Source organism: Staurois parvus, unplaced genomic scaffold (genome assembly GCF_062004578.1).
Source record: "Staurois parvus isolate SC_StPar_1 unplaced genomic scaffold, SC_StPar_1.0 ptg000154l, whole genome shotgun sequence".
In the NCBI taxonomy this organism is placed as follows: Eukaryota; Metazoa; Chordata; class Amphibia; order Anura; family Ranidae; genus Staurois; species Staurois parvus.
The window spans coordinates 13877916-13905432 of record NW_028317950.1 but is presented as its reverse complement, the minus strand read 5'-3'; the positions used below and the strand labels follow the sequence as shown (position 1 = coordinate 13905432).

General features: G+C 42.3%; 1 protein-coding gene across 1 annotated transcript; it reads left to right on the top strand.

Annotated features, from left to right (window-relative positions):
• Positions 1-3642: 3642 nt before the first annotated feature.
• Positions 3643-26244, top strand: LOC149463536 (ficolin-1-like). The gene is made up of 6 exons (XM_089675070.1): positions 3643-3759; positions 5526-5561; positions 9438-9565; positions 15134-15260; positions 22418-22552; positions 25633-26244. Exons 1-6 carry the CDS (start codon positions 3702-3704, stop codon positions 25884-25886), a joined length of 738 nt encoding a protein of 245 aa, XP_089531196.1. The 5' UTR covers positions 3643-3701; the 3' UTR covers positions 25887-26244.
• The last annotated feature ends 1273 nt before the right edge of the window (positions 26245-27517 follow it).

Below are 27517 nucleotides of genomic sequence, written 5' to 3'. Positions count from 1 at the left end.
AAAGATAGGGTTAGCTTCTACTTAGTTCCCTACTAGAGGTCACCAGTTCAGAGATAGGTAGAGAGGGAAGGTGGATCTCAGAAAGTCAGTGGTAGTATGTGGACCATTGCAGTGAAGAAAAGTCTGCAAAGACTAAAGTGTGTATCATAGCCCCTAAGAGCCCTGGGACCTGTTCCTTCCTAAATTGTAGAGAACCTGTAATGGATTTCTCCTCAGTGGGCAGCCAAAAAGCCATAGAACTCAGAGAGTACCATTCGGTGGATATAAGGGTTCTTTCACACGGATTCACTTTATAAGCAATTCTAGCCAACCATGAGAATGGGGGACATGGCTATTCGGTGAGTGCATACTCGAAAGGGGGAACGCCATCCTTTTGCACTTGGTGATTTCTTTTTGGGAATTAGATTTATTTGGTGGAAAAGACTTTTTATTTTTCACCTATTGTTGAGTGATCACTTATTTATTTATTTATTCATTCACATGCATAGATTTTTTGTGCTACTGAATCACTTTGAGGGTTCTTTTGTTGATCAAGTTTGGTTTTTCACTCATCTTTTCCAAGTGCTGGCTTTCCACATCATGTGCATGTAGCACCCTCCTAGGTAGGTGCTAGAATTTTTATAGTTAGGTTATGTATAGGTGTGTTTCTCTGCTTAACAGAGACACTGTTAGGAAAATCTAGTTGGGCTCTCTGCTTAACAGAGTGCTGTGATGGGTTAGTCAGGTCTGTTCATGATGCTCTGGTGCTGCTGAGTTTGCCTTGAGTTCTGCCCGCCTTCAGGAAGCCATGAGAGCCTTCCAGAACCTGGGAGGGAATTAGGCAAATGAGCAGCATGAATATGGATACAGCCCTGGCCAATTGCAGGGGAGGGCAATCCCACTGCATGCTGGGAGTAGTATTTATGTTCTGTGAGCACATGGGGTCAGAGGAGCGGATTGAACCAAGCCAGGCTGGAGGAAGGCTTGCCTCGCCTGGCATTGGCTACCATGCAGGCCTCAGGTGGTCAACCTTAGGGTCTGAGGTTAGAGTGATCCTGGTTCCATAATATGCTGACTGAGGGGAGCTGTCTGCCAAAGTTCTGTCTGATACAATTGGAGGGATTTTCTTGGAAGATTATTAGGAAGCAACCAATTTGTACTTGGGCCTTGTGAGTAGAGACATTGAGGAATTTGGGGACTCTGTGTGCTTGCTACCCCTCTGGTGCTTGATAGTCAGTGTGGGTCTGAAAAAAGGGAATACTGGCTAGTGTTCTGAAGAGCTTGTCCAATTGTTGCTACTGCAAAGGACTTTGCTCAGCTACGTTACCTTTGGGCTATCGCAGTCTGTCTTAAATGGCTTGTACCTGAGGAGCTCAGCCATATAACTACTAATACTGAAGGAAAGAGACTTTGCTCGCTCCTAAACTACTTTTTGCTACAAATGAAAGAGAAGTCTGTTATCTGCTTTCAGCCAGGACTTCAAGAGTGCTCAACTAATAGATCAGCTAGATGTCCTCAGTGTGAATAGTTCTAATTTTGGAGTAGCCTACTGAATTCCCTATCCCTATCCACAGTTCTACAATAAAACGCAAAAGACAAACATCCCCTAGACTAGTGATTGAGAACAATGAGCAAGTGTGTGCATACCCGGCTGTGAAAAATACCTTGTGCCTGGCTGCCAGGCGAAGAAAGGGGGAAACCTTGACAAAAATACAAGCAGCCCTCACGAGGGTGGTGCTAAACGCATATTAGCCTTAACTGGAGACTCTAGTCTAGTTTTCCACTGTCATGTCGACCGTCCTGACCCTTAAAGCACCATTATCTCATCCTCTGGTAAGGCATAAACAAGATGCTTCAGGAACAATCTCCCAACCTCTTGGTCAGATCATGACACAGTAGATTTGTTCACTTCATATTTCACAGATGCCTAGACAGGAATTTACATGGTCCTGAGAGACTTCCTACTGGGGCACACAGAGATTGATCTGACCCTACATAATTCCTTGCCAACATACTATCAAACTAACCTGCTCTCTGTTCCTCCTAAGGGCACACCATGTGAGGAACCTTAATGCTATTGACCTCTTGGAAGAAAAGACACAGAGAAGCCAGAAACAAACTAAAGGCAGAATTGATAGCTGGTTCACAGCAATGCATGCTCCCCTCCCCCATAGGACCCAACTGTGTAATACAAAGATGGAACTCAACATACCTAATGAAAGGCAAACAAGATGGTCAAAATAGAGGGGCAGTACTAATGAGGCTTAGAGATACTGAGGCACAATTTAAACCGTATGACCTAAGTTAATGTAGGCAAGGGGATCCTGGTGAACCCGATGTCCATTTTGAAACTTTTCCAAACACAACTGTCTAAATTCAACCAAAATCTAGGTCGTTAGCTCAGCAGGGTGCTGTAGCCTAAAATTTTTATTTTACAGCTCTGACCCCTATGGGACAAAGTACATGTAGTGCTTTGTCCCATGTTTCAAAATGCTTTCTAATCCTAGTTATGAGTACCAACCTGCCCTCTCCAAAAGCTTTAAAGTGTATGGTTGATCAAAAGCTGCAGCTTGACTAGACTGTAAACATTTTCCATAGAAAAGCTGGCACTAGGAAATCTTGTAAATGACTAATTTGTCCTGTGCGCTAGGCTGCAAGCTTCCATCTTAGAGGAGCCTTTGTAAGATAGAGCACAGAGCTCGGGGAGGCATTTTAGACTACATATAGCTTGAAATATGAGGATTACATAGACATGGACAAACACCCGCTGGTTTGGAAAATATAGGCTAAGCTTTGGTAAGGGTTCCAGAGGAGAAGGGCGAGATTAGGGATGATCCTGCATATCCCCAAGAGACCTCCTGGTGTTTGGGGAAGAACTGGACTGGCACATTCGAAAGCCACAGATTACTAGCCCCAAGGGTACCTGCCTGAAGAAACAATCCTTGACAACCCTGGCATATGTAAGTCCTCTATTATTTCAACAGGTTGTGGCACATAAGAGCCTTACTGCCCATAGTCAAAATTTGGGAAGCAAACCCATTATTGTAACTACTGACTATTCGCTTCATAAACTAGAAAATTGCAAGAAAATGTTGTCTCACCTCTTCCCTTTAAGCCACAGCTTCACAGTTAGCCCCATCCATAGACAAATGAAGAGAAAAAAGGGACATAAGGATTTGGTTCAAAAAGAGGGACAGTCCCTCCAAACGCAGGACAGCTGGGAGATATGTTAGTTGGCTGTCACCAAATTAGCCATTCCACTTCAAATCACTATAAAGGGAACCGTTGATCTATACGTAACTATGATTAGTCAACCTTTCATGTAGCACTAAGGTGTAACCATGTATATGTTGTGTGATACAGATGTTAAACACACTTCTTGTTCCAGGTGGAGTCACCTTTTTGTGTCACATTATTGTTACTTTTTATCTTAAGCTCTGTATACTCCAGAATGTATGGATATTTGATGTGGTTCTTTGACAGTTATCTCAGATAAGGATTCTGTGGAGTGAAATATTTCCCTACTCCACCTAAGATACCTACTGTTCCAGTCTATACAAGGTTTATCTACTGAGAGATGGTGTGACTGATTTTATCAATGGTCCAGTAACATGGTGGAGTTGTGTAGATAAATCAGGGTGGAGGTTTCCAAATTCTTATATAAAGAAAGTTTGCAAGTGACTCTAAGTCTAGGACCATAAAGCGGAACATAAAGGACCATCATGTGGTCGCTGGCTGTTGCTGTGACCTTGGCTGTGCTCACGTTTGGTGAGGCTGCAGGTAAGTCTATGGAAAATTTAAAGATGCAACAAAGTTGGACTTAAACTACAATATAAACTTTTAAAGGGCTTTTTTTTACCAGTGAAGGAATGCAATCCCCTCTTGAACCTTTTAATAACTACAGCCCCAGTGTGATTTGGCTTAACAGGATTTGTATTTGTAGGTTTTTAGAGGTAATTTTCAAGTCATCCTTGCAGGAATAAAATATCTGAGATTCAGAACCATAAAAAGTGTGAAGTGGCTGTTGAAAGCTGTGTTTTTTCCAAAAACTGACCAACAAACAATCATTGGAAGAGACTTTATATTGTTCATTTATGGCATTTTATATAATCATGTTTTTTTTTAACAAAGAAATCAATACAACCAAATGTCAAGGTTTTATCATCATTCACCATTACATCATTACATAAAATGTGATGTATAAATGAAGCTTCCAGCATTACATTGTAGATACGCATATCAAAAACACAGCTCTTGGGATAACAGACTGGCATCTGTATAGGCAGGTCTATTGATCCTCATTCTCTACATTAAGAAGACTTTATTGACACCTCGACACAATATCACACAGCAGCAAGATGACAGATTTTGAGAAGATATAAAAATAGAGATGGAAGGAAAGAAAAAAAAAAACAGGAAGAGGAAAAAAACAGAATAAGTATAAACTATAAAGTAAAAGTATAAATAGATACCAGATGCATTTTTATGGCATTTTAATAGCACCATGCTAATCAGGTAAAGCGTGCAAAGACGGCTGTTGACAATAACAACAAATAGGTCTAGCATGCAAAAAAAAAAAAGCAAAAGATTCCCATTCTTCAAAGGGAAATCTCACCAACATTAAACAAGGCCATTTTTTCCCTTTCTTTTCTTTTCTTTTCTTTTCTTTTCTCAGATAAGGTACTTTGTTTAGCTTCAATAAATGGTATCAGTTCATATGCTATGCTGTCTTATCTGTAATATGAGATAAGATGTAGTACTTTTAAGAATATTGTATGTAAGTTTAGAAAATAGTGTACTGAATAAGTAAATGTGCACATACAGCATAGTATTGCATTATTTTGTACACAGAAAATATGAGTGGGCCAAAGAACTATTTCTTAAACCCCCCCTCCCTCCCCTCATTATTTTTTGTGTTCTATTGTTATGGAAATGTAAAAAAAAAAACAAACAAAAAAAAAAAAAAAAAAAATATATATATATATATATATATTATATATATATAAAAAATAAGACAAATGTTACATTTGCTATCCTTGACTGGTTTTAAATATTTACCATTTTAAATATTTACCTGTTTCAAATAGCAAATTATTTTCATTAAGTCATCCATCTCGCTTTTCTACATTCATATTGCACTTTACCCTCATTTACATCTAACGGCATCCACCCCTTGTACCCAGTGCAACAGAATGTTAAGATTCCTGCGAATAGTGGGCAAATGCCATCGACTGACATTTAGATCCAAACATGGCAATGCATTTGGATTTATTTATTTTTAATCTTGATATTTAATTTTATTATTTAAAATTTTTAATATCAATATTATTTTAAATTTTTAATATCAACTCATGCATATATATACACACATGTTCATTTATGGAAAATAGAAATAATTTTTATATTCTTATATATTGGTCTCTGTGTCTTTGAAGGTTTTATATGGTGCCTTTTGGTGTACAGCTGCTGTTAACTCTCGTATTTATCTAAGCGCTCACTTACTCTGTTTTTATATTGTATTTTACATTGATATACTTCTTTTTTAGAATCAAGATGTTGTGACACACCTGATGAATACTATGGTAAGCTTTATTTCTTTATTTTAATGACTTTTATATATGCACAGGCAATCTATTTTTGTCAGCAACGAGACCATACCTGCAGTTCTGAAAGGAATGACAGAATTATTATGTTCAGGTCTTCCCTTATCCAGTGACATCTGTAATCTATTTGCAGTTTTCTAGCTTGATGTATTTGACTAGTTTGGCAGAGTTATATACTTGCACAGATGCCGTTGCATCTGGAACATTCTATATGAAAAGTAATAATAATTCACAGATTGCAGTAACAAACAGCAATCAATTACATTCCGTTTTACTGTAGGCTACGTGAAAACATGTGTAATATGATTGTGATTATTTTCTTGTTGGTACAAGGGACACTTAAAGAGCCTGTACACACCTGTAGGAACACAGTAGGTAAGAAGTATGACATAGAAACAGGTTATTAATTATTTCAGGTACTTATATAGCACTGTCAATTTTATGCAGAGCGTTACATATATTATGTACATTCATATCAGTCCCTAACCCTCAAGCAGCGCACAATCTAAGGTCCCTAACTCACATTCATACATACACATACTAGGACCAATTTAGACAGGATCCAATTCACCTACCAGCATGTCTTTGGAGTGTGGGAGGAAACCAGAGTTCCCAGAGGAAACCCACGCAGGCACAGGGAGAACATGCAAACTCCAGGCAAATGGTGCCATGGTTGGGATTCAAACCAACGACCCCTAGTACTGCCAGGCAGAAGTGCTAACCATTTAGCCACTGTGCTTTCTTTTGCCTTTTTTCTATTATAGTTGCTGATTTAAATGTTGAGGATGTCTTGTGCCAATGGGAGAGATTTCTGTCCAAAGTCTTTTACAACTTATAGCGGTATTGAACCCAGAAACAAAAAAATAATATAGTGCAGCATACCAATTCTTAAATGTGGCAGCTGTATTAGTTTTCTTTTTTAGCCTCCCCCCTTTATTTTTCTGCCAGTGATACACTTTCTGTCTTAGTGTAGCTCCACTCCACTGGAGGAGCAACAGACACCTTTGGACAGCAGCATTGTCAGTCTGTGGAGATGGTAGTGTTAGACTAGCAGATTTAAATTGACTTGAAGTAAAAATAAAGCCAACATACAGCTATTACTTCTTAAGCAATTACAGCAACAGTTTTTTTTCTTCTGGGGGTACAGATTTTAAATAAATAAATAAAAGATGATCATTGTAAGCATTCATGTCAGTGGTAACTGGTTTGTCTCATCCCTCTACTCGGGGTCTCCAAACTTTCTAAACAAAGGGCCAGTTTACTGTCCTTCAGATTTTGAGGGGGCCGGACCGTGGCCATTGTAAGAAGAAAATGCCCTTGCGTCAATGGAAGTAAAAAATGCCCCATCATTGGTATTAATGGGAACAATAAAGCCCCATTGTTGGTGTCAGTGGGAGGAATAGTGCATCATATTTAGTGTCAGTGGGAAGAATAGTGACCCACCATTGGTGTCAGTGGAAGGAATACTGCACAATCTTTGGTGTCAGTGGGAGAAACAGCGCCATATCATTGGTATCAGTGGGAAGAATAGTGTCGCATCATTGATGTCAGTAAGAGGATTAGTGCCCCATCATTGGTGTCAGTGGGAGGAATAGTGCCACATTATTGGTGTCAGTGGGAGGAATAGTGGGAGGAATAGTGCCCCATCTCAGTGAAAGGAAAAGTGTCCCATCATTGGTATCAGTGGGATGAATAGTGCCCCATCATTGGTATCAGTGGGAGGAATAGTGCCCCATCATTGGTATCAGTGGGAGGAATAGTGCCCCATCATTGTTATCAGTGGGAGGAATAGTGCCCCATCATTGGTATCAGTGGGATGAATAGTGCCCCATCATTGTTATCAGTGGGAGGAATAGTGCCCCATCATTGGTATCAGTGGTGGGAATAGTGCCCCATCATTGGTATCAGTGGTGGGAATAGTGCCCCATCATTGGTATCAGTGGGAGGAATAGTGCCCCATCATTGGTATCAGTGGGAGGAATAGTGCCCCATCATTGGTGTCAGTGGGAGGAATAGTGCCCCATCATTGGTATCAGTGGTGGGAATAGTGCCCCATCATTGGTGTCAGTGGGAGGAATAGTGCCTCATCATTGGTGTCAGTGGTGGGAATAGTGTCCCGTCATTGGTATCAGTGGGATGAATAGTGCCCCATCATTGTTATCAGTGGGAGGAATATTGCCCCATAATTGGTATCAGTGGGGGGAATAGTGCCCCATAATTGGTATCAGTGGGGGGAATAGTGCCCCATCATTGGTATCAGTGGGGGGAATAGTGCCCCATCATTGTTATCAGTGGGGGGAATAGTGCCCCATCATTGTTATCAGTGGGGGGAATAGTGCCCCATCATTGGTATCAGTGGGGGGAATAGTGCCCCATCATTGTTATCAGTGAGAGGAATAGTGCCCCATCATTGGTATCAGTGGGGGGAATAGTGCCCCATCATTGTTATCAGTGGGATGAATAGTGCCCCATCATTGTTATCAGTGGGAGGAATAGCGCCCTATCACTGGTGTCAGTGGGAGGAATAGTGCTCCAAGGGCCAGATAAAAGCAAGCAAAGGGCCGCATTTGGCCCCCCGGGCCACAGTTTGGAGACCACTGCTCTAACTGCTACTTTTGCTGGACAGCTTGGTCAGCTGCAATATATTAAAAAGTTGTTTTTGGGTTTAATACTGCTTGAGTCCTGGTTCACACTGTGGAACCGCATGTGGTTTGCAAAGGAATTGCACGGCATTCCAGTGCAAACCGCATGTGATTCTGTGTGGTGCGATTTGAGCCCATTCATTTTGTATGGTTCAAATAGCACTGCATCCACACGAAAAAGGTGCAGGCGCCTTTTTTTGCTGCACTGGAATTGGATTGAATGGGTGTTCATACCCATGTGATCTGATTTGATTCAGGCAAACGCACTGTGTTTTGCGACCTGCCTTTGGGGTGTCGTTAACTTAACATTGACACTCACAGCAGGTTTCGTGAACACAGTGCGATTGCTATGCGGTGTGAGAAATGCACGGGAATCTCTGCGTTTCCTGCATGGTATCAGTGTGAACCCAGGCTTAAAGGCTGCACTCAAAACTGATATTGTACGTCCAGGAAACATTAGGGCCTATTTTCACTATATTTTCCTGTTTTTGAAAACCTGTTGGTTTCACAAAGCTATAAAAACTGGTAAAATATCTTAAATTGCTGATCCATGAATAGCTGATTTAGGGCTCTATGTTCACTAGAGTGCTAAAGGTAAAGCTGTCTGCTCCTTGGTGCTCTGGGGGAGGTAGTGTGGTATGCTATTCAGTGCATCACAGAGTTTCCTTTTTTTTGTTTTGGACAACTTTATTTGAAGAGTACAAAAGGTACACTTTATTCATAGCTCTGTACAACAGTGCAATGTGTTGAGCTGCTGTACAGTGCCATTCAATTCTGTACAATGCGCTGTGATAAAATGCAGTATGTCTGTATTTTATTGCAGCATGCTGCAGCGCAGCTCCAGGCTGCATTGCAGTGTGAATGGGACACACAGAAAACAATTGTTTTTTCGTGTGTCCTTGTGTTGACAGGCGTTTTTTATAATGCACTAAATCCAGGGGCGGACTGACCATTTGAAAACTCGGGCACTGCCCGAGGGCCCGGGGTCAGTAGGGGGCCCCATGAGATGCCCCTGGTACCTTTTTCATAGGCTTTTTTGAGTTTGGGCAAGGACATAGGGGCCCCATGATCCCCTATTGCCTGGGGGCCCCATGAGTTGTCAGTCCTCCCCTGACTAAATCATCTATCACTGCACAATGTGTGAATAGATCCTCAATCTGTTAAATGAACAATCCCTAATGAGAAATCTTTATTTTATAAATCTTAATGCTAGGTGCAAAGAACTGCAAGGAGCTGCAGGAGAAAGGAGCGGTGATCAGTGATTGGTACACCATATACCCCGAGGGGGAGAAGCCAATGAAAGTGCTCTGTGACATGCACACCGATGGTGGTGGATGGATTGTAAGTCCAGTGCTAGGCTGATGTTTAGGTTGTGAAAATAAAACTAGTATCACTAATGCAAAAGTAAATCAAGATCTATTCATTTTTAGGGGGTCTTAATAGCTATTATTATTGTATCTCCTCTCCAATTTTTTTTTTATTTCTTTTTATTATAAAAGTTGCCATAGAACTCCAGGCAGGTATAAAACACTATTAATCCTCATGCACACTGGACATTATAAAAATGCCAGTATCGTTAACTGTAGAATGCTGCAATAAAAACTTGTCTTTTTGCGTTTTTTAGCTTTTTTGCATTCGCTTTTTTCAGCATTTAGTGGTTTTCATTAGCGTTTCTTAGCAGTTATACTCTCACAAAATCTTCAGGCTCAAAAATGCTCATAAATGCCGGATATCTGCGTTTCTTTGTGTTTTTCAGCTTTTATTGGTGGTTTTCAGCTTATATCAGCGTTAGAGCATTTTTACAGCTAAAAACCCCTCTTGACACCCACTAGTTCTGGGGGGGGGAGGGGGGTTACCAGCCAGAAAATGCTCCTGCCAAAAACCGCTGATTGCAGCCTATGTGTGTATGAACATAGGATGACATGCTGGCTGTAGAAAAAATTTCCAGCCGCTGTAAAAATGTCCAGTGTGCATGAGGACTAAGCTTCTGTCTATTACTTTTACATTTTTTTAAATGTATTTTACATACAACTGTGGGCGGACAAGTGATTCCTCCCTGTGTCACCCTTCAGGCTATGCAGTCTGACAAAGATGTAGAGTCACAAATTGAATGCACAGAGTTTCAAATCCTTTAGCAGAAAGAACAGTTCATTTATGTTTATTTCTATTTTATGTTTGGCTGGAGTTTGGCTTAAAGGGTGACTCCACTTTTGTGAAAAAAACATAAAACAATAATATACTGTAGCATATACAATAGCTACACAGGCTATATTGTAATGCTATTTAAAAATGTCCTTTCGTTTTCAATATGCAGCTGCTGTAATTTCCTGTAAAAGTCAATGCAATATGTCAACCTGGAGGTAGTCTTTGGTACAGATGGTGTACAGAATGCCTCCAAAAAATGTAATTTCCAGCTTGTGTGATTGGTTCACTGATTTCCCCAGAAGTCTGCATTAAGGTACAAGTCAAATTTTAGGCATCCTCTGCAATATGAACTATATTTGTATAAGTGTTGGAACCCTTACTTTTTAATATATTTATAAACAATATAGGGTCTGTACAAATCATTAGTAATACCTCATCTGGAATATGCCGTTCAGTTTTGGGCACCAATTCACATTGGGGAACTGGAGAAAGTACAGAGAAGGGCAACCAAACTGATAAGAAGCATGGAGGAGCTCAGCTATGAGGAAAGATTAGAGCAGGGGTGTCCAAACTTTTTTCAAAGAGGGCCAGATTGGATGAAGTGAACATGGTGGAGGGCCGAACATTTTTCCGAACATTCTTTGAATCATTACAATTAAATGCAAATAAATTATTTTATGCCAAGTTAATTGCAAACGACATACTTTTCATTTCATAACATTAAGATCAACTGACAGCTGAGTTTTCACAATGTATTGAAAATAAATTAAAAAAAACTTACCTGCACTAATATGAAGGGTGAAAAAGGTAGCTGGAGCTGAAGTCTCTGCTCGGCAGCCGGGAGGGGAAGAGAAACACACTTCACGCTGGAAGCCCGGCCCTGACGTCACCACCCTCTGTCGCTCCCAGCGCGGCGCAGTCACGCATGCGCACTGCTCTCAAGCAGAAGACTGTCTGCCACAGAAGGGAGGGCCGTGCGACAGCCGCATTTACACAGACCAGGGAGAACGTTCCGCAGTCAGGCATGCGCACTGCCCTCTGCTCTCAAGCAGAAGACTGTCTGCCATAGAAGGGAGGGCTGTGGGAGGGCCACATTACACAGAGCAGGGAGAGCTGTTGGAGGGCCGTATTAAACCAACCCCCGGGCCGTAAATGGCCCGCGGGCCGGACTTTGGACATGCCTGGATTAGAGGAACTGAATTTATTCTCTCTTGAGAAGAGGAGATTAAGGGGGGATAAGATCAACATGTATAAATACATCAGTGGTTCATATAGTGAACTCAGTGTAGAGTTATTCATCCTGAGGTCATCACAGAGGACAAGGGGGAACTCTTTACGTCTGGAGGAAAAGAGATTTAATCTCCAAATACAGAAAGGTTTCTTCACTGTGAGAGATGTGAAAATGTGGAATAGACTCCCTCAAGAGTTGGTTCTGGCCAGCTCAGTGGATTGCTTTAAAAAAGGCCTGGATTCTTTCTTAGATACACAGAATATAACTGGATACTAACATTTATAGGTAAAGTTGATCCAGGGAATATCCGATTGCCTCCCGAGGGATCAGGAAGGAATTTTTTCCCAGCAGGTGCAAATTGGATCATGCTTTGCTGGGTTTCTTTTGTCTTCCTCTGGATCAACTGTGGGTATAGGATTATAACTTTTTTTTTTTATGGTTGAACTGGATGGACTTTTTTGTCTTTTTTCAGCCAGACTAACTATGTAACTATGTAACTATTTTTGGTGAGATACTCTTTAAAGTTAAATTATTTCTTAAAGGATGCAGACCCTGCAACTTTCCTCGTTAGACCATGGCAAGTGCATAAGCTGAATATACACACAAAACACATAGTGGAACATAGAGAGTTTTTTTAATGTGATTGTAAAGTCTTTTCTTTTTTTAATAAAAATGTTTTTACTTACCTGCCCTGTGCAATGGTACTGCACAGTGCGGCCTCGAACCTCCTTTTCTGGGGGTCTCCTGCCAATGCTCTGGGCTCCTCCTCTTCTGTGTCTGGCCTCATAGCAATCCACTTTCTATTGGGGCATATATAAGGTCTTGTTCCCGAGCCAGGCTCTGTGTGTCCATAGACACATGCAGCGTGGCTCAGCCCTACCCCCCCCCCCACAGAATATACACAGAATATAACTGGATACTAACATTTATAGGTAAAGTTGACCCATGGAATATCCAATTGCCTCTCGGGGATCAGGAAGGTATTTTTTTCCCTGCTGGAGCAAATTGGATCATGCTTTGCTGGGTTACTTTTGCCTTCCTCTGGATCAACTGTGGATGTAGGATTATAACTTTTTTTTTGTTTTTCTATGGTTGAACTGGATGGACTTTTGTCTTTTTTCAGCCAGACTAACTATATAACTATGACTATTTTTGGTGAGATACTCTTTAAAGTTAAATTATTTCTAAAAGGATGCAGACCCTGGATTTTATTGACAGCAAAGCTGGTGAGACCATGAAGAGTGGGAAAGAAGAGCTTTTTTTTTTTTTACCCTAATGGAGAGATTAGATGCCGTGCAAGCCGGCAATGGCTTATCAACAAACAAACCGAATGTGGAAGTGACAAGGTTTCTGACATCACGGAAGAGGGCCGGGGACTTCCTTTCGTTCCAGTCTTCCCCCTTCCGCCACCTCTAGAAGTGATCAAGTAGCCAGTCAAATCACTTCTACAAAGTAGAAAATTTTGATACCGGGTTGATGCCTGTAACTGTAACCTGGTATAACCACTTCAACCTGAGGACGTGTTGTACATAAGTGAAAAATATACAGAATATACAGTAAGTAAACAGCTGAATAAGTAAACAGTTGCTAAAGGCAAGAATTTACTACTGCAGCTAAACGCAGCCGCATGTAAATGCACATAAACATACTGTACAAACGCGAGTGATCTCTGTGCAAGGAGTGTTGGAAATTCAAAAAAACATGCATTTAAAAGCAGCAGAACAACCGCCTGTGTGAAAGAGGCCTTACTAAACCCACAACAGGAAAATCAGTCTGTATATGCAGTAAAGCAGGGGTGTCCAAACTTTTTTCAAAGAGGGCCAGATTGGATGAAGTGAACATGGTGGAGGGCCAAACATTTTTCCGAACATTCTTTGAACCATTACAATTAAATGCAAATAAATTATTTTATGCCAAGTTAATTGCAAACGACATATTTTTCCTTTCATAACATTAAGATCAACTGACAGCTGAGTTTTCACAATGTATTGAAAATAAATTTAAAAAAAACTTACCTGCACTAATGTGAAGGGTGAAAAAGGTAGCTGGAGCTGAAGTCTCTGCTCGGCAGCCGGGAGGGGAAGAGAAACACACTTCACGCTGGAAGCCTGGCCCTGACGTCACCGCCCTCTGTCGCTCCCAGCGCGGTGCAGTCACGCACGTGCACTGCTCTCAAGCAGAAGACTGTCTGCCACAGAAGGGAGGGCCGTGCGACAGCCGCATTTACACAGACCAGGGAGAACGCGCCGCAGTCAGGCATGCGCACTGCCCTCTGCTCTCAAGCAGAAGACTGTCTGCCATAGAAGGGAGGGCCGTGGGAGGGCCACATTACACAGAGCAGGGAGGGCTGTTGGAGGGCCGTATTAAACCGACCCCCGGGCCGTAAATGGCCCACGGGCCGGACTTTGGACATGTCTGCAGTAAAGCATGGTTGTTATACTCACTGTTGAACCTAAGGGGTTAATCCTTTGCATTGTGTAAAAAGGATATTTGAACCTGTCTTCTCTGATCCTCCTCTTTTTCTTTTGTCCCCAATCCATCTGCTGAGAGCACAGAGCTCTAGGAGTCACTCTGCACATGCTTAGTTTAGTGTGTATTGCTAGAGAGGTTTTTTTGGAGGGAGAGGGTGCATGTGATCAGCACAGAGCCAATCAGCACTCTCCAGATATAGAGTCAGGGGTCATGCAGTAAATGTAAAAATGAATTTTTGATCCTGATTTCTCTAATCCTCCCCTTCTTCTACTGTCCCCAATCCTTCTGCTGATAGAACAGAGGCTTGGGGGCAAGCTACACATTCTCAGTTTGGTGTGTATTGCTAGAGAGTTTTTTTTTCTTGGGAGAGTGCATGGGATCAGCACAGGGCCAATAAGCACTGTCCAAACAGAGGGTCAGGGGTCCTGCAGCCTCATAGGACAATCAGGGGAGAATTAAAACTCATCCTACAAGCTTTAACCAGTGCTCAGCTGGACTCTGATAGAAGTCACAAGACTGCACTAATGGCTGATGATAAAAGGTATTTTGCAGTTTATATTTACTAAAATAATTGCATTTCCATGTTCTGTGTACTGTGGGAGACCAGATAGAGTGAATGCAGGACGGAAGCATTGAAACAAACAAAATATATACTAAACAGCTGGAAGTTTAACATGGAAATAAAAGGATCAGCCAGTTTCCGGTACTGGTCAAAGGATTCAGTTCAAGTGAGTAAAGCAGCTATGGCTGTAGAGTAGCAATGTGTAAAGCCGGCCACACATGGAACAAAGCTTGGCCAGTTCAGCAGGGACCGGCCTAGATTCTATCCCTGTATGGGTGGGCTGGTTGTATCCAAGTCGATCCAATGATTGACTTAGACACAACCAGCCTGTCGGATTTTTTGATATTCGATTACTGCCAGCAGCTATAGCCGCTACCAGTAACCATTGTGCTCTGCCCACTGGAAAGATGCCCCACCCCACCCCCCCACCAGCAAAAAACAAACTGTAAGCAAAAATCCAGCAAGGAATAAAATTATAATGATTTTTTTTTACCTGTAGGTGATTCAAAGACGTTGGGATGGCTCTGTGGATTTCTCCCGAAACTGGAGTGCATACAAAACTGGATTTGGTAGCCGTCATGAATTTTGGCTGGGGAATGAGAAAATTCACAAGCTAACAACACATGGTATTAACTGTTAAGTCTATTTGTACAATGATGATGCTCTAACAGTCTGTGCTAACCCTTAACTGGCTCAGACTTCCATTCTGCAATTATTACTTTCCACTTTAGGAAGTCATCTGATAAAACTGTCTTGACTAATCCTTTAAAAACCCACCATCATCCTTCGATCTACCAATCCTCCATCCTGATGTGTTTACAAACATTCAGCCTATGTGAAATGGCTTAATATTTGTAAACACTACGAGTGTTTACACCTGTGATAACTGTGATTGGTTCATGATGCTGTTTGTTCACTAATTTTCTCGAACAAACCTCTGAGGGCTTCACAGAACAGCTGTATTTATACTGAGATTAATTTACACACAGGTGGACTCTATTTCCTAATTAGGTGAATTTTGAAGGCAATTGGTTCCACTAGATTTTAGTTAGGGGTATCAGTGCAAAGGAGGCTGAATACAAATTCACACACTTTTGTGATATTTATTTGTAAAACATTTTGAAATCAGTTATCATTTTCCTTCCAGTTCATAATTATGTGCCACTTTGTGTTGGTTTATCACATAAAATCCCAATAAAATACATTTACATTTTTGATTGTAACATGACAAAATGTGGAAAATTTCAAGGGGTATGAATACTTTTTCAAGGCACTGGATATAATGTTTCAGGGTTCTAAGTAATTTTCTAGCAAAAAATGCTGATGTTTACTTGTAAACAAAAAGTGTCAGAATAGGCCTGGTCTTCAAGTGGTTATTTTTAGAAATTTAATTTTTTTCCTCCAGAACATAGTGTTGCCAACCCCCTGAAATGAAATTTTCAGACAGGACACCCAAAATTTACAAAGAGCACAATGTTTTACTGACAAAAGCTATGAAATTTACTGAAAGAGCCACATTTTTTACTGGCACTTCAAACAAGTACATAAAATCACTGTTTTAAGTGCAAATATCAATGTTTAGGCTATAAACTTATAGCTAGTGCTATTAGCAACGTTAAAGTTTAAGTTATACGAAAAGTCAAGAACCATGTTTCTCTGTTTCCATGAAAGTCAGGTTAATATAACCCAGCCAGCACAGAGTTCCCCCTTACATCAAAGTCTGCAGCGTTCCCTTTACATCGGGGTCCTCAGAGTTCTCCCTTGCACTGTATGGGGGAATCCTGCAGACTCTGATATAAAGCGTAACTGTGAGGACACTGATGTAAGAGGGAATTCCGGGAATACTGATGTAGGGGGGACTCACTGACCTCCTCTCAAGTGCACTGTGCAAGGCTCAGTCAGACGTTCCTCTCTGGGTTCCAGCTTCGCAGCTCTGGTTTGATGCTGTATTTTCCTCTCCACAGTCCACACACATCTGACTCCTCCCATGACCCCCATCCTGGTGCTGCCAGTGCTCCCACTCTTGGCTCCTCCCCAGATTCCCCCTCAGAGACTGCAGACATGATACAGGGGATGGTCAGAGACAGTGGACATGATACAGGAGATAGTTAGAGATTTTGAACATGATACAGGAGATGGTTAGAGATTGTGGACATGATACAGAAGATACAGAATACAGGAGATGGTTAGAGATTTTGGACATAATACAGGAAATGGTTAGATATTGTGGACATGATACAAGAGATGGATAGAGATTGTGGACATGATACAGGAGATGGTAGAGATTGTGGACATGATACAAGAGATGGTTAGAGGCTGTGAACATGGTACAGGAAATGGTTAGAGGCTGTGGACATGATACAGGAGATGGTCAGAGATTGTGGACATGATACAGGAGATGGTTAGTGATTGTGGACATGATACAGGAGATGGTCAGAGATTGTGGACATGATACAGGAGATGGTTAGTGATTGTGGACATGATACAACTATCACCTCTACGCTGACGACACTCAAATTTACCTCTCCACCCCTCTCCTCACCCCCACTTTCTCCGCCCGCATCACTCACCTCCTAAACGACATCTCAGACTGGATGTTTCGCTACATTTCCTCAAGTTTAACCTCTCCAAAACTGAGCTCCTCGTCTTTCCCCCTGCCCCCCCCCATCCTATCCATCATCACCAACAACACCACTATCATTCCCGCCCTGCAAGCCAAAGTCCTTGGCGTCATTCTTGACTCGAACCTCTCCTTCCAACCTCATGTCAAATCACTTACAAACACATGCAGGCTCCACCTCCGCAACATTGCCAAGATGCGTACCTTCCTTACCCCAGACACCACTAAACTACTCGTACACTCCCTGATTATCTCACGCCTTGACTACTGCAACTCCCTCCTCACCGGCCTACCCCAGTGCAAGCTCTCCCCGCTTCAGACCATCCTGAACTCAGTGGCTAGACTCATCCACCTCACCAACCACTCCACCTCTGCCACCCCCCTCTGCCTCTCCCTCCACTGGCTCCCGATTGCCCAACGCATCAAATTTAAACTTCTAACCCTGACCTACAAAGCCGTTCACAACACTGCCCCTGACTACCTCACCAACCTGATCCCCAAGTACCGCCCTACCCGTACCCTTCGCTCCTCACAGGACCTCCTTCTATCCTGCTCCCTGGTCTCCTCCTCCCATGCACGATTGCAAGACTTCTCCAGGTCCTCCCCCATCCTCTGGAACTCATTGCCCCAATCCATCAGACTGTCACCTTCCCTCCTCACATTCAGGCGCTCCCTCAAAACCCATCTCTTCAGGGAAGCCTACCCCACCCTCACCTAACGGCCATTCTCCCTCATTCCTCCCACCACTTCTTTCCCCTCAGCCACTTCCTACTGTACCACTACCCCCTCCCTCCTAGATTGTAAGCTCGAAAGAGTAGGGCCGTCTTACCCCTCGTACGTTGTTTGTTATTGTTGTACTGTGCCATGTATTGTCCCCCCAATATTGTACAGCGCTGAGCAAACCCTTTGGCGCTATATAAACTTGATGTAATAATAATAATAATAATGATACAGGAGATGGTTAGTGATTGTGGACATAATACAAGATGCAGGAGATGGTTAGATGCTGCGCAGAGGATACAGGAGATGGTTAGATGCTGTGGAGAGGATACAGGAGATGGATAGAAGATGCAGAGAGGACTAGGAAGTCAGTAGAGGTGTGCAGGATTTTAGGGTGAGGAACCAGTACTAGGGTGACGAGTAGTGTTAGGCTAAATGTTCGAGTTGAGCACAAGTTTGACTCGAACATTGGTCATACGTGTGTTCGCCAAACACTCGAACAGTAAGGGTATCCTAAAAGGCCTGGTATGCTTTTTAGGGGGAATCCCATGCACTTTTTAACCACTTCCCGTCCAGTCCATGTATATAAACGGCCGGACGGTGGCAGTGCAGGGTCGGGTGGCCATTTATGAACGGCCTCCCAGCACCGTGCTTGTACTCCAAGGGAGCGCGCAGCATCGCAATCCGGCGCACCGATCGTCGAATGTGACCTCTGTGCGAGGTCCCGATGCAGCTAGAGAGAAGGAGAAATGATTGCTTTTATAGCCTTTATGGGTGTAAAAGCAATCAGTGTAAAAAAAAAAAAAAATCTTCATCACCCCCCACAAGTAGTACAGTGTCACCATGGTGACACTGTACTGCTAGGGTGACAGTATGTAAAAAAAAAAACAAAAAAAAAAATAATAATATAAAAAAATTTAAAAAAATGTAAAAAAAAGTTTAAAAATTATAATTTTTGGTTATAAACTAATTTGGGTTATTTTTTTTTTTTTACTAAAAAGATAATGGAATAACTTTTGGCCAAGATTTATGATGAAATATTATTTATTTGCAAAATATAAGAAAAACACTTTTTTTCAAAATTTTTGGACTTTTTCATTTACATAGCAAAAAAAATAAAAATCCCAGTGGTGAATAAATACCACCAAAAAAAAGCTTTATCTGTCTCAAAAAAAATGCTAAACAATTCATATGGGTACAGTGTTGCATGACAGCGCAAATGTTATTCAAAGTGTGATAGCACTGAAAGCTGAGAATTGGCCTGGACAGGAAGGGGGTGAAAGTGTCTGGACTGGAAGTGGTTAAAAAAAACAATTACTGTGCGGTCCCTCCTAACCCTCCTACCAGACCTAAAGGGTCTGGTAAGGATTAGGGTGGAAACCCAACGCTTTTTTTTTTCTCTTTTTTTAATAAAAATTTTATTTTTTTTAACCACTTGCTTACCGGGCACTTTTACCCCCTTCCTTACCCAGGCCAATTTTCAGCTTTCAATGCTGTCTCACTTTGAATGACAATTGTGCGGTCATGCAACACTGTACTCATATGAAATTTTTATTATTTTTTTCCCCACAAATAGAGATTTCTTTTGGTGGTGTTTAATCACCACTGGGTATTTTATTTTTTGCCCTATAAAGGAAAAAATGTGAAAATTTTGGAAAAAAAAAGTTTTCTTTGTATCTATTATAAAATTTTGCAAACAGGTAATATTTCTCCTTCACTGATGTACGTTGATGAGACTGCACGGATAGGCATCATGATGGGCACTGATAGGCAGCACTGATGGGCACTGATGAGGTGGCACTGATAGGCTGCACTGATAGGCTGCACTGATGGGCACTGATAGGCAGCAATGATGGTCACTGATAGGCAGCACTGAAGGACACTAATAGGTAGTACTGAAGGGCACTGACTGGCGCACTGACTGATGGCACTGATTAGCAGCACTGATAGGTAGCACGGACGGGCACAGATTGGCAGCACTGTTGGGCAGTGATGAGTAGCACTGTTTGGCACTTTTGGGTCTGCACTGTTAATCAGTGCCCTGATTATCAATGCAGATGTCTACTTTGACAGTTGTTGTTCACCAGCTTTACTTTCCTTACACTGTGACAGCATGAGGAAAGTACTGTCGATAACCGGCAAGTGTATTTACATAGTGGTCAGCTGTGATTGGCATTTTACCATGTCATTTGATCAGCTGTGTCCAAAGGACACAGCGATCACAGACAGTGCTGGGGGCATCGCTGGGTGCGCACAGAGGCGTGCGTTCTGGGTGGATATCATGTAACGCCCTCCCAGACCTGGACTATCACGCTATAGCCATCATTCAGCTATAGCGCGATAATAAATTGTTTATAAAATATCAGTCCTGCTGCTGCAGGTTCTATACATTGTACAGATGTACAACTTTGCAGGTAATTTAGGGGACTCCCCAGGCATGATATTTGAAGGACTTTTTTTTTTTTACTTTAAGCAATGAAAAATGACTGCCCCTATAAAATGGTACTTCTTTCATTAGGTTTGAATGTGCTCAGCTTATCACTAGTGCAGAGTGGTGAAGGAGTCAGTTCTGTGGTTCTATATTGGTGTGCCAGGTGGAGAGGAAAGGGTCAGGAAGGAAGTACTCTTGGTCCAGTTTTGGGGTTCTTTTTCCATGTGAATGTGCCTGTGATCTATAGAGAGCTGCGCAAGTTAAAGGATTTACTACTGACAATGCCAGTTGAGCCTGTCCCCTTTTTAAGTACATACTGTACGTTTGTACAGCCAATTAGGGCGGCCGCAATGTCCCAGAGCTCCCCACCAAATGCTGACATCTTTAGCCTGGTGGCTTCCAGGTATTGAGCCCTGGCCCTTTTAAATGGTTGGGCCCAGATGATGTCACTCCCATGGTGGTCGTAATGGTTAATGATTCATACTCTGAATGGTCTGGGGTTGTCAGTGGTGTACCCCAATATTCAGTGCTGGTACCCTTACCTTTTAATATGTTTATAAACAATATAGGTTCTGGGATTAAAAATCCCATTTCAGTCTTTGCAGATGACACCAAGCTGTGCAGTAGAATAATGTCCTTACAGGATATCTTCAACTTACAAGCCGACCTCAATGCACTGTTTAATTGGGCAACTATGTGGCAAATGAGGTTTAATGTTAATAAATGTAAGGTTATGCACTTGGGGGCTAAGAATATGCATGCATCATACATAAGGGGGGGGGTATAACTGGGGGAATCAATGGTGAAGGATCTGGGGGTTCTGGTAGATCACAAGCTTAATAATGGCATGCAATGCCAAGCTGTGGTTTCTAAAACGAGCAAAATCCTCTCTTGTATTAAAAGAGGTATAGACTCCAGAGTGAGAGATATCATATTACCCCTGTATAAATCATTATTAACACCTCATCTGGAATTTGCAGTTCAGTTTTGGGCACCAATTCACAAAAAGAACATTGGGGAACTGGAGAAAGTACAGAGAAGGGCAACCAAACTGATAAGAGGCATGGAGGAGCTCAGCTATGAGGAAAGATTAGAGGAACTGAATTTTGTTTTCTCTTGAGAAGAGGAGATTAAGGGGGGATATGATCAACATGTATAAATACATCAGTGGTTCATATAGTGAACTCGGTGTAGAGTTATTCACCCTGAGGTCATCACAGAGGACAAGGGGGCACTCTTTACGTCTGGAGGAAAAGAGATTTAATCTCCAAATACGGAAAGGTTTCTTCACAGTGAGACCTGCAAAAATGAGGAATAGACTTCCTCAAGAGTTGGTTCTGGCCAGCTCAGTGGATTGCTTTAAAAAAGGCCTGGATTGTTTCTTAGATACACAGAATATAACTGGATACTAACATTTATAGGTAAAGTTTATCCAGGGAATATCCGATTGCCTCTCGGGGGATCAGGAAGGAATTGTTTCCCCTGCAGGAACAAATTGGTTCATGCTTTGTTTTTGTTTTTTGCCTTCCTCTGGATCAACTGCGGACAGGGGCGGACTGACCATTTGGAAACTCGCGCACTGCCCGAGGGCCGGGGTCAGTAGGGGGCCCCATGAGATGCCCCTGGTACCTTTTTCATAGGCTTTTTGAGTTTGAGCAAGGACACAGGGGCCCCATGATCCCCAATTGCCCGGGGGCCCCATGAGTTGTCAGTCCGCCCCTGACTGTGGGTATAGGATTATAACTTTTTTTTTTTGGTTGAACTGGTTGGACTTTTGTCTTTTTTCAGCCAGACTAACTGTGTAACTATGTAACTATGCATGTACGGGAGTGCAGTCAGCTCAGCATTGCCGAAATGCTGCTCAATGTACAGTGGCAGACAGGCAGGTAAGCAACTTTAAGAGACTTGGTATATCTCTCCTGCATTAAAAATCTTGTGTTTTCCAATTTAAATTTTTTCCATGAAAGTTCCACTTTAAGCAATTTTCAAACCTCTCTTCTCGTTCTCCACAGGTAAATGGGAGCTGCGTGTTGACCTTCATGATTTTGATGAGGTAAAACGCTTTGCAAAATATTCCTCCTTCAAGATTCTGGGAGAATGTGAGAAGTTCAAGTTATCGCTTGGCTCTTTTAGCGGAGGAACTGCAGGTAAAGACATTATATGTTTTATTTTAACATTTCAAATAAAAGCAAGAAGCTCTAGAGACCATTTTCTACAGAGCACCTCGTTCACTACTTCAGAAGTAAAAACCTGACAGCAACTGTAACTCTACTCTATAAAAAAATGAATGTCTGGTTAGGCTTTGAGATAGACCATGCTGGTGCAGTCATGACGTGTTTTTAAAAAATCGGGTGATACGGCCACTGTTGTGATAAAAACCATTTCACCTCTAGGCATGTCATACTCCAGGCAAATACCTTACCAAAATGTTTTCCAGTTCAGGTGAAGTGTCAATATTAAGGCTCGGTTCACACTGTTGCGATTTGGGATCCGACTTTTGAGACCCCAAGTTGCATGACATGTAAAAATACCATGTTAGTCAATGAGAGCTGTCTTAATTAACACTACTCAAGTCGCTGCGGCTTTAGAAATGGTTCCTGTACTACTCCAAGGTGACTAGTATCTGACTTGTGCCCATAGACTTTAATGGAAGTTGTCTCCAAGTCGGATCCTCATCTCTATTGATGTGGTTTGGATCCAACATTACAGGAAGATTACCCAGGCATTCCCTGAATGTTTGGCTAGGGTCAGTGTCACTACTGGTAGCATGAGGCGATACCTGTACCCTACAGAGGTTGCACAAGCAGTTCAACTCCTTCAGGATGGCATATCAATACGTGCCATTGCCAGAAGGTTTGTTGTGTCTCCCAGCACAGTCTCAAGAGCATGGAGGAGATTCCAGGAGACAGGCAGTTACTCTAGGAAAGCTGGGCAGGGCCATAGAAGGTCCTTAACCCATCAGCAGAACCGGTATCTGCTCCTTTGTGCAAGGAGGAACAGGATAATCACTGCCAGAGACCTACAAAATAACCTCCAGCAGGCCACTGGTGTGAATGTCTCTGACCAAACAATCAGAAACAGACTTCATGAGGGTGGCTTGAGGGCCTGACGTCCTTTATTGGGCCCTGTGCTCACTGCCCGGCACCATAGAGCTCATTTGACATTTGCCATTGAACACCAGAATTGGCAGGTCTACCACTGGCACCTTGTGCTATTCACAGATGAGAGCAGGTTCACCCTGAGCACATCTGACAGATGTGAAAGAATCTGGAGAAGCCATGGAGAGTGCTATGCTGCCTGTAACATCATTCAGCATGACCGTTTTGGTGATGGATCAGTGATGGTCTGGGGAGCCATATCCATGGAGGTAGGCACAGACCTCTACAGGCTAGACGATGGCACCCTGACTGCCATTGGGTATTGGGATGAAATCCCATTGTCAGACCCTACGCTGGTACAGTGGGTCCTGGGTTCCTCCTGGTGCACGACAATGCCCGGCGTCATGTGGCTAGAGTATGCAGGTAGTTCCTGGACAATGAAGGAATTGATACCATTGAATGGCCCCCACACTCGCCTGACCTAAATCCAATAGAACACCTCTGGGATATCATGTGTCGGTCCATCCGACGCCGCCAGGTTACACCTCAGACTGTCCAAGAACTTAGTGATGGCCTGGATCAGATCTGGGAGAAAATACCCTAGGACACCACCCGTCGTCTCATTAGGATCTTTCCCTGATGTTGTCAGGCATGCATACAAGCATGTGGGAGCCACACAAACTACTGAGTACCATTTTGAGTTGCATAAATGAAATTTCGGCAAAATGGACTAACCTGCTGAAACATTTTTTCACTTTGATTTTCAGGGTGTCTTTGAATTCAGTCCTCTGTAGGTTGATAATTTTCATTTCCATCAAACGATGGGGCATCCTTACTTTCCTAACACATTACCCAGTCCATATCAGTATAGCTATCCAGCATGATATTTTTCCCCATTGAGATCTGATGTGTTTTCAAAGTGTTCCTTTAATTTTTGTGAGCAGTGTAATTACTAATGATTGTAGCATAAGGATTAAAAATAGTTCATGTTGGTTGAGAGAGTTTTGCTCTGCTTTAACACAACACGTGGTAATCTGGCACAACAGTATGATCGTCCGTTAAATTCATTGCAAAACTTTAACCTCCCTGGAGGTATTCCCGAGTGTAGCTCGGGGTAAAGTTTCAGCACCACAAGTGGTAACCCCAAGCTACACTCGGGAATACCTTGCAGCATTGCTCCGGGATATCTTCTTCACTTACCTTGTCCTTCGCTCCCGCGATGTCCCTCCTGCAGTGTCCCCTGTAATGTCCTCCGGCTGATGCCGGCATCCGTCTTCTGGTTTCCGTTCCCTGCAACGTCAAGACGTACGGGGACGGAACGGCGGGAAATTTAAAAATGTGAAAAAGTGACATTCACTAAATACACTAAAATCACATAGTAAAACATTACTGTATCAAAGCATTTCACATACATTTTGTCCCGAGTGCTTTGTCCTGTGCCCTGCCTGCATTTTGACTGTTCTTTCTGCCTGGAAACTGAGGAATGTCCATGTCGTCCAAAAAGCGTCCCTTTAGGTCAAAAGCGGTTTTAGACCAGCTAGAGAACAGCGATAATAAATCAGAACCACTTGCAGAATTGAGTGATAATGATTCGTGGGGAAATTCATCATCAGACACTGAAAACGATTTTGCGACTTTGCTCAGTGATGTGCGAACTTGGCACTCTATTTCAAATTTCAGTGTTTTTGGTTTGATTATATTTTTGAATTAAATTTATTATTATATTATTATTTTTTATGATTATTTATTAAATTAGAATTTATGATTTCGTGTTTCAAATTTTAACATACCCAGGATGTTTACTAGACTCTTGTTTGGACAGATTTCAGTGAGTTATTCCTAAAATTACAGGCCTACAATAAAAAAAATACGTATTTCCATGCAAAAAAATGTACCGCTTTGAGCACAGAAATACTGACATAATCAGACCGCTAGGGAGGCTACGAGATGTCCTGGCTGATTACTACCTTATTTTGCTTTCTTGACCTTGATACATGACACATTCCAGCCACTTCCTACTTCCAGGGTGTCTTGTGACACAAATAATTTACAATTCATATATTTTTATTACTATTTATATTATTGTGTTCCTGTAAACACAATGTTCATATAGATTTTCCTTTTACCAGGTGATTCACTGAGTCAGCACCACAACATGAAGTTCAGCACTTTTGATGAGGACAACGATGAGAGCTCCTCCACCCACTGTGCCCATTTGTTCAAGGGAGGCTGGTGGTTTAAATCTTGCCACTCTGCTTTCATGAATGGGATGTACCTGAAGGGAGAACATAAGGAAGCTTTTGTTGGCATCAACTGGCAAACTGCCAGGGGTGAACACTATTCTTATGCACATGTAGAAATGAAGATCAGACCCATTCTTTGAACCCCTGCATTCGCTAATCACACAGAAGAGCTTGTAAAATTTACAATGTCATACATGATTTAAGACATAAGACTAGAAGAATGAACTATCCACTCCACTACAATTCCAAATATTTCTCACTGGAGAATGGGGGTTGTAGTCTGGCTGGAGACTGCCTGCCTTCCATATTTTGTTCTTCTATCATGATGTCATCACTGTGTACCTAGTGTATTTCTGATGACATCACTGAACATCCTGGATATTTTCATAGGCAATGACTGAGAGGATGCCAGTGATGTCAGTATGATTTCATCTTGGAAACACACTCTGATTTAATGCATGTATTTTTACCAATAAATAAACATTTTGCTTCAGATAACTATAATGGCATATTCATTTGACGGATTTGTTTCTTTTGATATTGTCTTTGGGGGTTTCCCCCAACTAGACTGCTTCCAGAAATGCTCCCAGCTTCCCTGGTGATATCCATAAGGAGCAGTGGACATCCCTGTAGATGTAGCCCTGATACTGCCAAACCATTGGACACTATATTCAACATTACTGCTCATCACCTTCACTAACATTCCACACCTTCCCTGACTCCCAACATCCTTCTCGTCACTTTCCACATCTCTTAAATCACCATCCGAAGCACTTCATATCTTTCTCATCACCCTCTATGACAGCCCACATCCTTGTCATCACCCTTCTCAATCTTCTAATCACCCTTCAAGATACTCCATATTGTTCATTTTACCATCCATGACACCGTACATCCACATTGCCCTCCACATTCTTCTAATCACCCTCCAGGATACTCCACATCCTTCTCATCACTCTCCATGGAACCCCACAATCTACTAATCACCCTTCCTGACACCCCACATCCTTCTCATCACCCTCCCTGACATCCCACATCCTTCTCATCACCCTCTGACACCCCACACCCTTTTTGTCACCCTTCTCAACACCTCACATTCTTCTTATCACCAACTATGACAACCCACATCCTTTTCATCGCGCTTCCCAACACCCCACTTTTTTATCATCATCCACCATGGCATCCCACATCTTTCTCATCACCTTTCAGACACCTCCCATTCTTTACATCATGAACCCTGACACCCCCCATTCTTCTCATCATCTTTTATTACATTCCATGTCCTTCTCATCTCCCTCCCTCACACCCTCATCCTTCTTATCACTATCCCTGGCACCCCCACATTTTTTTTATCAACCCCCTGACACCTCAGATCCTTCTCATCGCCCTCTTAAACATCCCACATCTTTTTCATCACCCTCAATGATACCCCAATTTCCTCATTAGCTTATATGACACCCTACATCCTTCTCATCATCCTCCATGTCACCCCACATCCTTTTTTCTCCCTGTATGACACCCCACATTCTTTTCATCATGATCCCTTACACCTCACATCCATCTCATAACCCTCTCTGACACCCTACATCCTTTTTATCATGCTTCCCAACACCCTGTGTCATTCTCATCATCTTCCCTGATACCCCACATCTTTCTCATCATGTTTCTGGCACCTCACTTCTGCACATCATCCTTCCTGTTAACCCACCCCCACATCCTTCTTGCCATCCTATATTACATTCCACATCCTTCTCATCTCCCCCCCTCACAC